Source organism: Lontra canadensis, unplaced genomic scaffold (genome assembly GCF_010015895.1).
Source record: "Lontra canadensis isolate GAN:19392208 unplaced genomic scaffold, GSC_riverotter_1.0 scaffold64, whole genome shotgun sequence".
Taxonomy (NCBI): domain Eukaryota; kingdom Metazoa; phylum Chordata; class Mammalia; order Carnivora; family Mustelidae; genus Lontra; species Lontra canadensis.
In genome coordinates this window covers 1,512,539-1,526,921 of record NW_022631058.1, presented here as the reverse complement: position 1 = coordinate 1,526,921, position 14,383 = coordinate 1,512,539, and the positions used below count along the sequence as shown (strand labels likewise).

Here is a 14,383-nt window from a genome sequence, read left to right as displayed (position 1 = left end):
TACAAAGAGGTTGGCTATGTGTCTATTTGTCCTTCTGGTTTAAAAACCCTCAAACACATCCGACTGCCAAAGAAGGAAAAGAAAGAAAGAGAGAAAGAAAGAGGAAAATAAAAAGACAAAAAAAAAAAAAAAAAGCCCTTCTGATTTATAATCATTTGTAGTTTGGATGTGCCTTGAAGTTTGCATTTAAAAAGAAAACATTTTTCTGATTTTCTACCAATTCCCCTCCTTAGCTTGCCATTTCTAATCATATCTTTCTCCTTGAAAGCAAATGACAAGTGAGGAAGCATTGGTTTATAGCTGCTAACATCTCTGCCTTAAATGAGCACTGCTTTCATTCAAACAGGTCAAAATGAATGTTTGAAAAGGGGTGAGATTTTAAGGCTTGAACAGTGAGTGGAAACATCATTTCCTGACTCCAGACCTTCTGTCATTGTGGAGTGGGACTTCATCTGGCACTTTACCTCTCCCTTCTACACTAGTTAAAATGCCGTGTGGTCACTTCCCTTTCTTTGTCTTTTTTTCTTCAATAGGGACACTGAGAAGATTGAGAGAATGAATGGAGTAAATGTTATCATGTATCTGAATAATATTCTTTAGGCAACAATGTACACTAGTCACATAGAAAAAATATTTTTCTATGTGGTTTATATTCATTTCTCTAAGCTCTGAAATCTCTCAAAATTTAGTCCTTGGAATATAAATCCAAGATTCATAATGGGCTAAACCAAAGAGAAAGATGAAGGAATCAGATTTTTTTAAAGATTTTTATTTGTTTATTTCACAGACAGATCACAAGTAGGCAGAGAGGCAGGCAGAGAGAGAGAGAGAGAGGGAGAGAGAGAGGAGGAAGCAGGCTCCCTGCTGAGCAGAGAGCCCGATGCAGGACTCGACCTGAGGACTCTGGGATCATGACCTGAGCCGAAGGCAGAGGCTTTAACCACTGAGCCACCCAGGTGCCCAGGAATCAGGTTTTTTAGGACAGTAGGGAAGGGGCAGGGTTGTGTCAATGGAAGGGCCACATCCAAGGCCAGCCAGGTGTACAGTTCTGGGGCACCCTAGCCATATCATATTGTATGTGAATGGTGCCCCCTAGTGTGGAGGAATGCATACCCTACCCATTGGTCCATTCAATACATCCTCCTTGAATTTACTCTGTGCCAGGCATGGTTCTAACTGGTTAAAAATAGGAACAGAGAAAGCAGATAGGAATCCCTGGCCTCATGAAAACTAAAAGCATTCTCACTGTATTTTTTTCTTAAGGCAAACAGAACTGGGCCAACCGAATAAAATGCATATATATCCAGAATTTGGTCCATTGGCCTACCATTTAATGACCCCTGCTCTGGGCTTTTAAATTATTTCTGTAATCTTGAAGGTTATAGCCAACAGGGACAAAATGCAGAAATGTACTGACGACAGGTTTACATCCCCTGCTTAGCTCGTGCTTAATGAGAGCACTGTGTACATAGAAAAGTCGGCTAATTAATTGTCAATTTAAATTCTATATCCTCACCCCAGTGTCTATACTTACTACTCCTTCTTTCAAGAAAACGTAATTACTAGAGGTGATCAGTTAGGTAAGTGAGGAAGGAAAACCAGACTGAGGTGGGGGTCATGGCGTTCTGCCAAAGCATTGTCTACTTAAATAGACCTTGGTCATGGAGACTTACGACAGAAGCAAGCCATTGAGCAATATTCAGTGTGGCTCTTGAACCAATTCAAAGTCTGCTCCTAACCACCTACAAATTTAATTAATTTTTTTTTCAAGGAAAAAGGAAGATTCCCCAAAGCTTCAGGTCTCTTAAGGGTTATGCTAACAGAAGCAGGGAAAGTACAGAATTTAAAGAGCTCACTTAATAAAGAAATTTATTTCTCAGTCCTATGGCATCTTAATGCCATTTGATAGAAAGTTTTAATTTAATCTGCATATAGGCAAAATGGAACTAAAAGAAGGTCTAGTCAACTAGCTACTTTCATGGTTGTCTGGAAGATTTTTTTTTCTTTTCTTTTTCGCATTGGAAATTTCAGTAACACCAAAAAGAAAACTTGTATTAATTTTCTACAAAAAGCTTTAGAGAAATGCTGTGATGGTACTCAAAGAGTTCAAAAGTTTTCCACCTCACAACTCACTTTGAATATTCTTAAATAAGATCATGACTCAAAAATATTTAAAGAACCTGGGTCACAAATCTGATGAGAAACTGTCACAGTATAAAGGTATAAAGACCAGACGTAAGCATCCACACCTTCCAAAAAATAGAACAGAGACCATCCCTGAGTACTCTTCCTCTTTTCTACCTGCCTTCCAGAATCCTTTCTTTCCAAAAACCCCTCATAAATGAGCGATAACAATAATCATCATCAGAGGAGAGAGTGTTTCCCTATCAATTTACACATTACATTAAATTACTTTTCCCAAAGTCTGGAAGCATTTCCTGAAAACTGTCAAAGGTATTAATTTTTTTTTTTCTCTCTCTCTCTTTAAATCACAAAGCAAAATTCCACTGTCCCTCTACCCCCCCCCCCTTAAAAAAAAAAAAAAGTTGTCGAGTTTTGCTTTTCTATTCACTGCAGTTCTGGCCAAAGTAAAGCCCTCTTTCTCAATGACGTCAAGATCTTTACCAAGATTAGGCTTTCATTTCTCTATTGCAGCAATTAGCCAGGGAATGTATAAAAGGCTTCAGGGAGACTCACTGGGCTGCAGAGAGAGAGGCACTTTGCACCACAGACAGATAGCACGAAGGAAAAGCCAGAGGGAGTGAGGAAAAGAGGAGTCAGTCGCTCCTGGGGAAGGGAGAGAGAGAGAGCCTGGGAGAAGGAGAACAGAAAGTGTGTGTAAAACGGAGTACAAAGAAGGGGGGAAAAAACTACCCTTAAAGCACATTTTTAAAAACTCTAGCAATTCAAGAAAGAAACAGGCTACGTTTCTGAACACAGAGACAATGAAAAGCTAAAGAAAATTTTGCAATCTCTGCCACAGTCTCATAGGTGCTTGGAAATGAAAGTAGAACTGCCTGTCTCTAACCGACTCTGAGAGGGGTAACTGGATTAGGGACGGGTGCGCCAGTTTGTGTGTGTGGTTTTTTTCTTTTTCTTTTTCTTTCTTTTTTTTTTTTTTTTATCATCTTAACTATATAAAAAAAAAAAAAAAAAAAAAAAAAGCAGCTCCGGATTGAATGAATTGATGGGCACACTCCAACTGCTGGGCTGGAGAGACTGGACTTGGTCTTGCCATTTCTGCTTCTTTGAAAGAGGAGACAACTTGGGCTTCCTTTTAATTTAGTTTTTCTCCTTCTCCCCCCACCCCCCGGCCTTCCCCTTTATCTCCCCCACCCCCTCTATCACCACCCCCCTTTTAAATAAGAGGGTGAAGGGGAACCAGAGCGCACAAGGGAACTGACTGGGAGGCAGAGAAGATGGGCATCCTCAGCGTAGACTTGCTGATCACACTGCAAATTCTGCCAGTTTTTTTCTCCAACTGCCTCTTCCTGGCACTCTATGACTCGGTCATTCTCCTCAAGCACGTGGTGCTGCTGCTGAGCCGCTCCAAGTCCACTCGCGGGGAGTGGAGGCGCATGCTGACCTCAGAGGGAATGCGCTGCATCTGGAAGAGCTTCCTCCTCGATGCCTACAAGCAGGTGAGCCGCCCCGACAGGGGCTTCTCCCGTGGTCAGCAGGGGCAGGGGCTGGCCAGTGAGGGGCAGCAGGCGGTGGGGAGCCCTGGGCTGGGATCGTGGTGCTGCCTCTGGACGCCTGGTGGTTATGCTCTAGGGAGTTCCTTCCTGCGCCTTCCACACCTGTCATGCAGGTCAGATTTGGGCGTGACAGGTAGGAAGCTGTAATGACTCTGTGTGACTTAATAACAAGGCGTAACTTTCTAACAAGGGTCATTCATGTCTTGGGGCAGTTTTGAAGTGGAAAGTGTTTGTGCCGGTTAAACAATTTGGGGGAAATGTCAGAAAATGTCAGGGGAGGGGAGACTGCTGCATTTTACCTGCTCTTGTCACAAACTGGGATTTTGATGTTTCGCTTGATGAGAGACGTAGGTGTATCAGGAAAGATGGTTCAGCAGTGGGCACTGAAAGGTAAGGGAAAAAAAGAAAATGCTACTCAGAACCCTCAGAGTTGGCAAGATGTAGCAAAATGCTCACAGCCAGTGGGATTTGGCATAATAACCCACTCATTTCTGGTAGAGGTAAGAGTTAATGAAAGCAGCCCTTTGGGCAGCGTCCTCCTCTACATGGACTTTTTTTTTTTTTATAATTGAAGGATAGTTGACATACAATGAACAGGTGTACAACATGGTGATTTGACAATTATCTGCATTAAGAAATATTCACCATGATATGTGTGGTTGCCATCTGTCACCATACAAACTTATTACAAGATTGACTATATTCCCTATGCTGCACTTTTCATCCCCATAACTTATTTGACTTGAACCCTTTTGAAGTGGTTATCAGGGACCGAGTCCCTGGTCCTGGGTTACTAGATACCAATTTGCCAGAAAAAAAAAAATAAATAAGAGCTGAGAACTAGCTGTCAGAAATCCAGACTTTGTAAGGGAGAGCACATTTGCTTTCTCAAAAGTAAAACAAGTTGTCCTAGAAAGAGCAGATAAGTCTATGGCTCGTTACTGTCTCAGAAGTGTTAGAACACGTGTTTTGAGCTCTAGAGCAGTGGCCTCACTTAGGGGCAGAACTCATGTCTCAGGGCGGCTTCCCAAGACCTGAGTTGATGAGCTTTGTTTCTAATACTTACTGACAGTCCAGACTTTTGGCTGCTTGGAGATGTTGGTAGGACATCCCCAACTCAGATCTCAAGGGGCAAAGGGGAACTGGTCCTTTGTTGGTTGTCCCCCTGCCCCTACCCACGTGACTCCTAAAGATCTCTGGGCTTAATTAAGAAGAATGGACTCACTTGGCAAAAGTTGCCATCAAAGTAGACAATCTTGGTTTTCCCTAAGGGTATTGGGAGACCTTGTCTGAGATGCCAGGGAAGGGAGTGTGAAAGGCATACAGAAGCCAAAGAAGTGGTACATTATAGACAAGTGACACCTCAGAAACAGAGTGAAAACTCAGAATCAGAGAAGGGGACAGGAATGAGTCCTCCATCAATAAACTCTAGAAAAATAAATCCATGCACAAGGAAAGGAATAGAAGTAACTTCTAGTCACAAGGAATCTGGAGTAAGCCTGTTCCACTGAAAATGAAACAAGTGCCCAAGAGGGAAATATTCATGAATTAGGGGCATTTTACTATATTGCATATCTTTGTTATCAAAAGTCACTTGCTGAAAGTCTGCATGTGTTGTTCTAAAGGCCAGAGCTCTTGGTAGTATGTGAAAGCTCCTTTATAATAATAGGAACCATTAATCTCCTTTTGTTATGTATGTTGGGCAAAGGGGAGTCAAGGGAGGGAGATACCGAGATGATCATTTCATTCCCACAAATGTATCATTGAATGTGACATTCTTATATTTTGATTTGGGAGTAAAGACTTTGAAAGAGTGTGGAGGATGCACATGTATGCCAGGCACAGTATTAGCACGTTCCCTCATCTATATCTGGATTTTGGATAACATGGCCATGCCAGTGGCTTGAACTCAGCATATTAAACTCTTACTTCTTTGAAAGATAATAGACTTTTTGCCTTTTAATGAAAGTCACCACTTGGGAGAATTTTACTTATATGCATATATGCTTATATGAATATCTCACATAAAATATGGGGGCTGTGCTATTACCCACAAATATCGAGAGTATTTCTTCTCTTAGGCAGCTTGTTGGAATAAAAAGAGAAAAACAAATGCCTCATCAATAAACTTCATTATTTTTTTTTTGCTTATATATAGTGTTCCATGTGTTGCAATATTTTGTGATGCATATTCCAAGAAATTGACAAGGAAAAGTGATTTTTCTTTTTTCTTTCTTTCTTTCTTTCTTTCTTTCTGCAGATGGTTTATATATTCTCCTTTATTGTTTCTATTGATTAGTGACCAAGTTCACAACTGTTGTTATTATGTATGCTTTTTATGACTTATATATTAGATACCATGAGAAGAAGCAACTCAAGAACCCATATATCCAGAGACAAGACTGGATTGGGTGAATAGAATAGAAACATTGTGGACACAGCTTGCCTTGATTTTTAGGTCTCCTTCTGTCTCCCCAGTAGGACAAGGTGGTGGTGGCTCTGGTGGCATTTAAGGGTCACGCCGAATCTCTGAAACAGGTTGAATCACCTCCCCGACTGCTGTTGTCCTCTGCGACACTATCTTTGGGTGCCGCCAGTCTACGGCCACGCTGGAGGAGGCTCTGTGTGAGATGGCACCACAGTATTTCCCAATCCTGACTTGCGTTATTTGGAGGTTGCCACCTGCAGAAGCAGAGTTTTCCTGGCTGAGGGTTTGGCGCACCTGTGATACATCAGGCATGTCCTTTCTAATTCCCTTTGTTGAAGGTCAGATATTTGGGAAGATATTTAGAGATAGTGCAGTCAAAGTGTTAGCCCTGTATTTGGCTCCGACAGGAAGCCACAGGGAAATCAACAGAACAAAATAAAACAACCCTCTACATGAAGATATTGAATGGGCTTATAACTTCGGAGGGAAACCTTTAAAGATAACTTGCACTCAGTTAGAGGGAGTTCTGTGCACAGTGTTGATGAAAAAGAAAGTCTACAGAAACTTGCGGAAACTCGTGACAGAGGTGAACACCCGAAGTGTGTTCTTTAAGTTTTCCTAATCTGTGTCATTGCATCTTAACACTGTATCCTTGTGCTGGTGCTCCAAGACTCAAAAATGCAACCAAAAGCAAACTACTGTGCCTGGGAGCCTGGCTTCCACCTAAATGAAGTGTAAAAGTAAACACACAGTATAGATGCTGACAAGCAGTTTAGCTTCTGAGTGGTTAAGATTGCAGTAGCACAGAAAACATATTCATTTGAACATATAATTTTGGTTTTGAAGGGTCTCTAACATTCTTCTCCTCTTCATCCCCCTCAGACCTTTTGACACTAGTTTCTACAGTGGAAAATAGCCCTTTTAGGAGAGAAACAGTCCCAAAAGAACAGAAAGGAGGCCACAGCTAGAGCTTGTCCATCACTTGGATAAAACAGTAGGAAGTGATAGAGCTCAGAGCTCTGTTTTCAAGGTACAGATCAAAAAGATAATGACCAAAAGGGAATCGAACTCAGAGTAAGTAGCTCACTCGTTCTTCAACTCTGGTTTATTTGGCCAATTTGAATGTAAATGGGTAAATTGTTGCCCAATAATTGTTTGGCCACGTTTATAAGGACGCTGATATAGTCTGGTCATTACGTCAAAGAATTCGAAATTTCGTGATGGTTGATAAAGCCATTCCAGGGCTTTGGATAGCAAGAAGGATGTGTAAATATTGTTCTGCCACTCCCCCCCATTTTTATCATTTGCCTTACTTCCTATCATGAGATGAGGTGATATTTTCTCCAGAACCCTTTCTCAGGCTGGGGGGTGAAGGTGGGGGAACAAGGTTAGTAGTATATGCTCTATTTCCAGCTTCTGCTTCATGAATGGTTCTTTTTTTCCCTTGCCCTGCATTTCACAGTCCACATACTAAAGCAGTATTATCCTTTTCTTCATGCACTGAACACTGTCAGTGAAAGGAATACCATCATCAAGGGAGTCAAATTTTATATGCCATACATTTACACTCTTGTTCATGTTTATAAATATGACTATCACATTTGTGCTCTGCCTAGAGATGCCCCCTGTTGTAAAAATGCAACCCTTTATTTACCTCCCTTGTTGGTGTTGTGTTGATGTTGATTACACAAACATAAGAAAGGACAACTGTAATAGCGCAGATGAGAGAGATAAAGTCAGTGATGACGATATTACATTTTACGTATGTCCTTTCTGATCCTTGCAAAATAAAGGGACCCTTTGGGAACATCGGAACTTCAAGACCAATTAGTGGAAATGATGTTTCTTGTGTTTGGGCATTAAATACTGGGCAGGGTTCTCTTTAGAGCAGCTAATGCTGGCAGGGAAAGAGGTACCGACCTAATTACTCTTCCGCAAGAGTAAAAAATGCCTTTTGAATGCCTCTTTGGCAAATATGTCTCATTAAGGACAAAAACCAAACACAAACCCTCTAAGAAGGAGAAATTAAGATGATAGGTAACTTGTGGCCAGGAGACTTTCTGTGCCACTGTGGGAAATTAAAACAAAGTTTGGGAGTACCAGGGGATAACTTGTTTTTGTTGAGCTTCTTTCCTGCAGCCTAAATGTTATTATGGGATGAACTTTATTTTCTTCATCATTCTGGCTCTTTGTCAAGGAATGCTTTGCTCCTGGGGAAAGCAAAGAATCTTCCATCATTGGAGACAGTGGTGATTCTCCCATTCCATCTCAGCAGGGCATATAACTGAACAAACCAAGAAACTTTTCATTTGAAACTCTGGTCATAATAAGAATTTAATTGCCACAGAGATCAAATGGAAAGATGAGAAATGACATTGGTCTCACATGGCAATTGAGGAAGGACAGTAATGTCCTTTTGAAAGATTTATTTTTTTAGGTTAAAGGGAACTTTCATTTTTTTAAATTTCTAAAGTTTATTTTTTCTTTATCATTCCTAAATTGTCATCAGCAGGTTTTAACAAAATGAACAAACTTTATAATTAGTAGATGAGATTTACAAAAGCAGACTACTGGTGTACTCTCTTTGGGACTCACAAATAATGGATGTGGGTTTTTTTTTTCCCCTTCATAGGTTTGTTATTATCGTTAATATCACATTTTCTCTAACCTAGTCACACTCATGAACAGGATGTCTGCTTATGACCTTCCAATCTTCAGTAGGGTCCTATGGCTGCTTAGCAAAATAAAGAGGATTGGCTACTTTCACTTCGTACACACATCAGCCAAGATCATCAAGAGCAGATTGATAGTATTTGGTGTTGATTATGGCAGAACTCTACAATAGGGCTCCAGGATTCACATTTCCAAATTATCTGACTCAGTGAACATATCCATCACCCAAACACAGTTATGTTCTTTGCAGGTCAAGATTATTATTAAGTGTAAAATTCTTTATTGACCGGTACTCTTAGGATTATAACAGCTACCATTCATTCAGTGATATCATTCAACAAAATTTTCAGCTTAACAAAATGTTAACCCTTCCCCCAGCACTAACACACACACACACACACACACACACACACACACACAACAGGCATTATGCATTTGGTACCTTTTCTAATTTTTAATTTTAGAGTGAATATATTATAGTTGTTTGAAATTTTCTGAGGTAGATTAGTCTGTATTTTGAAAAGAATTATGTGGCTGAACTATGTGTCACCAAGAAGAAGGAGGAGCTGCTTTAACTTTCCAAGAAAATTAACTATAGGTAATGAGAGTCACCTGTGACTGAAGCATCAGATTAGATTGTTTAGTTGGAACCATCAAGAATAATGCAAAGATCAGCAGTTCTGCGTAGGTGAGAGTTCGGGGCATCAGAGGTCTTTAAAATGACTCCAACAAGCAGATGGTTGTTTTCACCTACCAAGAACCTACAAGTCTACACTCCAGAGATGATTTTTCTCCTGTGTGTGGGTTGCTCACTCAACAAGAAGTCACTACAACAGCTCATGGGTTTAGTCTGGTCTGGATGCATTAGATCTTTATATCACAATATATTGAGGAACACAGCACAATACCATTGAAAGCAGCCCTCCTAGAATTGTTACCTGTATTTTAAGTGGGAAAAACCTAACGAGAAGGTAATGGTAATACTACCCACCACTTAGACCTACAAAGAAGTACAAGAAGTACCCATAGATTAAAAGGTTTACAATACCTTTAAAATGTGTATCTTTAAATTGTCAGTGTATTTTAATACCTCAGAGAAGAGTGAGGTATTATTTTACCTCGTATAAAACAACCCAGCTGAAAGTGGCTTGTTAGATTTCTCCATCTAGTGTAACTTGCAAATTAACCAAGAAAATTAATATAAATAAAGCAACTTTCTCCCTGATAGTAATGGAAAACAAATGTACTTATTTAAATCGTATGAACAGCTTCCTTTCCTAAGAAAGAAGGTTGTTATTCTAAGATTTTTTAGAAAAAAATAATCATATTGTTTTAAATCTGCATCGCTAGGATTTTTCAGAATGGAAAGGAAGAACTTCTTTATTTCTTTCTCTACAGTTAAAATGAGTTATGCATTCACATTAGATAGAAGCTTCTGAATAAAAGCCCTTGAGTATTTTACATCAGTTTGGATTGTTGAGTCTTTAACAATTTCCTTCTAAGTGACTTCAATTACTAGCAGTGTTATGTGTGGCTGTATTTATACGAAGGGAATAAGTCGATCCAGTTGGAAGTGTTTTGTAATATTAAGTATAGTGTATAAAAATCAATTGGGCTGTCGTAAGTTGTCCCTAATGTTATTGGCTTTGATTAAACCATTCTGGGGGAAGATCTGATTGTGTTAATTCAAACTGAAGTAATTGGTTCTTTTATGTTGCCAGCTTTTTATTATCAATTTACAGATCCAAAGGCCCACAAACTTTCCTTCAGTCTGTGTTCAACTGTCTAAACTACTTGCAAAGGGGCACGGAGAGTAATTTTCTTGCATACCTTCTTCTATACCTGTCTGGATATTTTATAGTTCAGAGGAGCTTGTTAATGGAATACATGATAGATGAATAAATGGTTTGTGATTTCCTAGATAAAAACAAGAAAACCATACCAAACCAAAAACACATGAAACATGAGGAACTAAGAGAATTGTGGAATAATTGCATGTTTTTGTTATTTCATTTGTTTTATGGAAATAGTGAGGTTCTAGTTGTAGGAACCTGAAAGTAAGCAGCAGCTTGAGAAACCTCTAGGAAGGACATCATGTTGAGAAGAGCTCAAGTTACTTTTAAGGGTAATCTTTTTTTTAAAATGTAGAATTTCCCAGAAAGGCAGTATGCTGTTTCACATGTTTACTTGGCATTTGATGATGGAACCTATAAGCGCACAATGATTTGTAGTGTACAAGAGCTTATTTTATATGTTATAACCCAATAACTGTCCAAGGAAGGCAGGTACCATTATCACCATTTTACAGATGGAAAACGTGAGACACCAAAGAAGTGAAGTGGGAGTAGCCCATTTCAATAAATAGCAGAGCCCAGGTTTTCCACCTCTGGCCCGAAATACACTTCATTGGTATTGTTGTCCATTGGTTGAAATTAAATGAATTAGCATCATGCAAGCATATAAAGGCCTTTCCCATGTGTTTTAGAATTCAAAAGTGGGAATTCAGAAGGAGGTAGCTAAATTTCACAACTCTGATAATTTCTCTTAAAGTAGACCATTTATTTTTAACTTTTAAAGTGAAGTCAATTAATCATTTGTTATATGATGTGTGCTAACCATTGACAGCAAAGTTAGGACAGGAAAGAATATCAGCGTCAACATAATGTTGAAGAGAGTTAACCAAGATGCCTTTGATGATGAAAACAACTAATCTCAGTAACTATACAGAATGAAAAACTTCTACTCTTTTTAGGGTCTTTTTTCTACAATACCTGCCATGATGTCTCTTTACTTAAATCAATCTAGGTTTATTACATCCTATGAAGGAAATGCCACATTTGATTAGAGCCAGTTGTTTTTGTATAGAGTGAAATGGAGTGACAATGCATTTCATATGGTATTCTCTCCCTCTTTTCTTTTTTTCACCACCAGGTGAAATTGGGTGAAGATGCCCCCAATTCCAGGGTGGTACACGTCTCCAATGCTGAAGGAAGTGACAACAGTAGAAATGGTGCCCAGGTGACGATGGTTGATGGAGCCGAGTGCCACCTTCTTGACTTTGCCAGCCCTGAGCGCCCACTGGTGGTCAACTTTGGCTCAGCCACTTGACCTCCTTTTACTAGCCAGCTGCCAGCCTTCAGCAAACTAGTGGAAGAGTTCTCATCAGTGGCTGACTTCCTATTGGTCTACATTGATGAGGCTCATCCTTCAGATGGTTGGGCAGTGCCTGGTGATTCTTCTTTGTCTTTTGAAGTGAAGAAGCACCGGAACCAGGAAGACCGATGTGCAGCAGCCCACCAGCTTCTGGAGCATTTCTCCTTGCCGCCCCAGTGCCGAGTTGTGGCTGACCGCATGGACAATAATGCCAATGTAGCTTACGGGGTAGCCTTTGAACGTGTGTGTATTGTGCAGAGACAGAAAATTGCTTATCTGGGAGGAAAGGGCCCTTTCTGCTACAACCTTCAAGAAGTCCGGCGTTGGCTGGAGAAGAATTTCAGCAAAAGATGAAATCTAGATTAGCTGGTTAAAGGTATGATTGTAAAGGATTTTTTTTTTGTTTTTGTTTTTGTTTTAAATTATGTAAAGGAAAGGAAATTAAGAACTGAATCCACTATTTCCACCGAGCCCCATTGTCTTGCTGAAAGTTAGGAATTTACATGTCAGAAGAACATAGACATCTAACATCTCCATACTCCTTTTACCACTCAATGGCATTTGGCTAAGTAGTAGCCCCAGCACATCTCCTCCTAATGAAAAGCCGGAATGAAAAGATCCCAAGATGGAGAGGAAGAAACGTTGTTTCAACATGTGTTCATTCTGCCTTGGGAAAGAAGTAATACAGCTGATGCATGCTTTGGGACTTGAAGAAAAGACTTACCTGAATAACTACTATGTTAGGGAACTGTTGTCCTTATTAGTATAAGGAATACGTATTGCCTATGCTTTATTCAGCACGGATAGAGCCCGTCTGGAAAGTTCCCAAATATTTAAGTATAAAGAGTCCTTGAGCCCAGTTCTTGTGGTTAAGGCTTTCATGTTTAACAATGTTCGAGTAGTTTCTGCTGTTCTAGTTTCTAGCCATGTGGTGCTCTATGCCAGTCTAAATATCCCAGAACTCACAGGTGTATTTGCAGATATCAAGGATGATCCCTACCTGGAGGATTAGGATGATTATCTGAAATCTGAGGGTTCCTTTCTAGGCAGGTGGGGAAAGCCCTAGAAGAAAATCCAAATGACAAGCTAGGGGCAGGAGGCAGAAAGATGAGGAGGCTTCACAGAGTTCCACCTTAAAGCTATAGGAAATGGGACTAATTTGTTAGTCACAGAAACATGGAAACATAAAACATACATGGGCCAGAAAAAGAAGCAACTTAATTGAAATCAGCATGGATATATGCATATGAAATCAATGATTTTATCATATATTCCTCAATTGAGGGAGAAAGGAGGATGGAAAGGAGAAAAAAAAACCCCACGCTTCATTATTTTTAATTATGAGGGTTTTTTGTTAGAAGTAATTACTTTCTGAAATAGGTCTGTGGTATGTATATTTTCAGCAGGTGAATTATACCGCATGATACTGACTAAATGTAAAACCAGTAGGTCCAGTGGTGCTGGTCTGTCCCTCTCCATTCCTACAATTCTGATGTGGCCCCATTCATTCTTGTTCTCAGTCTCCTTAACAGATGCCGGGCTGGAGAGTACATTCTTCATAATATACTCTTGATAATATATATAAATATATTCTCAGCTGCTGTGGGAGGTAGGTGCCCTGGCCATTCAGCTGTAGCACTGTTCTCCTCCCAGAGTGGGTGAACTATAATGAATAGTAAGTGCAAATAAACAAGATTTCTTCAGTTACAAATTAGAGGAAGAGAAAGTTAGTTTGAGACAATTCTCATTAATCATTTCGGAGGCTTTGATACGAGGCAACCCTCAGTGGCTTGGAATTTGGCAAAATGGAATTCCCATTTACATTTAAATTTGGACTGGGATCTTCCTTTGTTCCAGCTAGCTGAGGTCTAGTAATCTAAGGCCTCTGTCCTCCTTATAATGCTACACACACACACACACACACACATACACACACACACCATATTTCTCTTTAAAATACACTATAGTTTTCCCTATAATATAATATCTAAATATCATAACCCCCAAAGAATAGAACAATTAATTTTGTATTATAAATATTTTATTGTTAATTTGAGGATGCTATTAAATCACAGTATATGGTTGTACTGATATGTGCAATCAAAGGTTCTTATGACCATTCCATTAATAATTGAATCATAAAATAAAAGTTGTAGAGAAAAAAGAGAAACACTCAAGTTGAAAATATCTTCCGGAACTAGTTGCCTGAAATAAGAAAAAGTTGGGAATTGAGTGTGTAAGAACCAAAAGTATATTCAAAAAAACAAAACAGAACTGGAACAATGTATCAGTCATATCACTAGTTTATTGTTTAGATATTAATGTACTATTTTAACTGATTATTTTCTTTACAGCAATATTTAAGCTTTTCAGTGTCTTAAATTCTATAAAACACACCCGCAAAGAAACAAAGGAAATTTTGAAAATGTGG

At 39.5% G+C, this 14,383-nt stretch overlaps 1 protein-coding gene across 1 annotated transcript in view; it reads left to right on the top strand.

Moving 5' to 3' along the window:
- Window positions 1–12,326, top strand: part of DIO2 (iodothyronine deiodinase 2) — a 74,629-nt gene extending 62,303 nt beyond the window's left edge. Inside the window, 3 exon segments of the mRNA XM_032878547.1 lie at window positions 3,368–3,641; window positions 11,731–12,301; window positions 12,304–12,326. Of these exon segments, the coding sequence (XP_032734438.1) occupies window positions 3,420–3,641; window positions 11,731–12,301; window positions 12,304–12,326 (816 nt within the window). The 5' untranslated portion in view covers window positions 3,368–3,419.
- The last annotated feature ends 2,057 nt before the right edge of the window (window positions 12,327–14,383 follow it).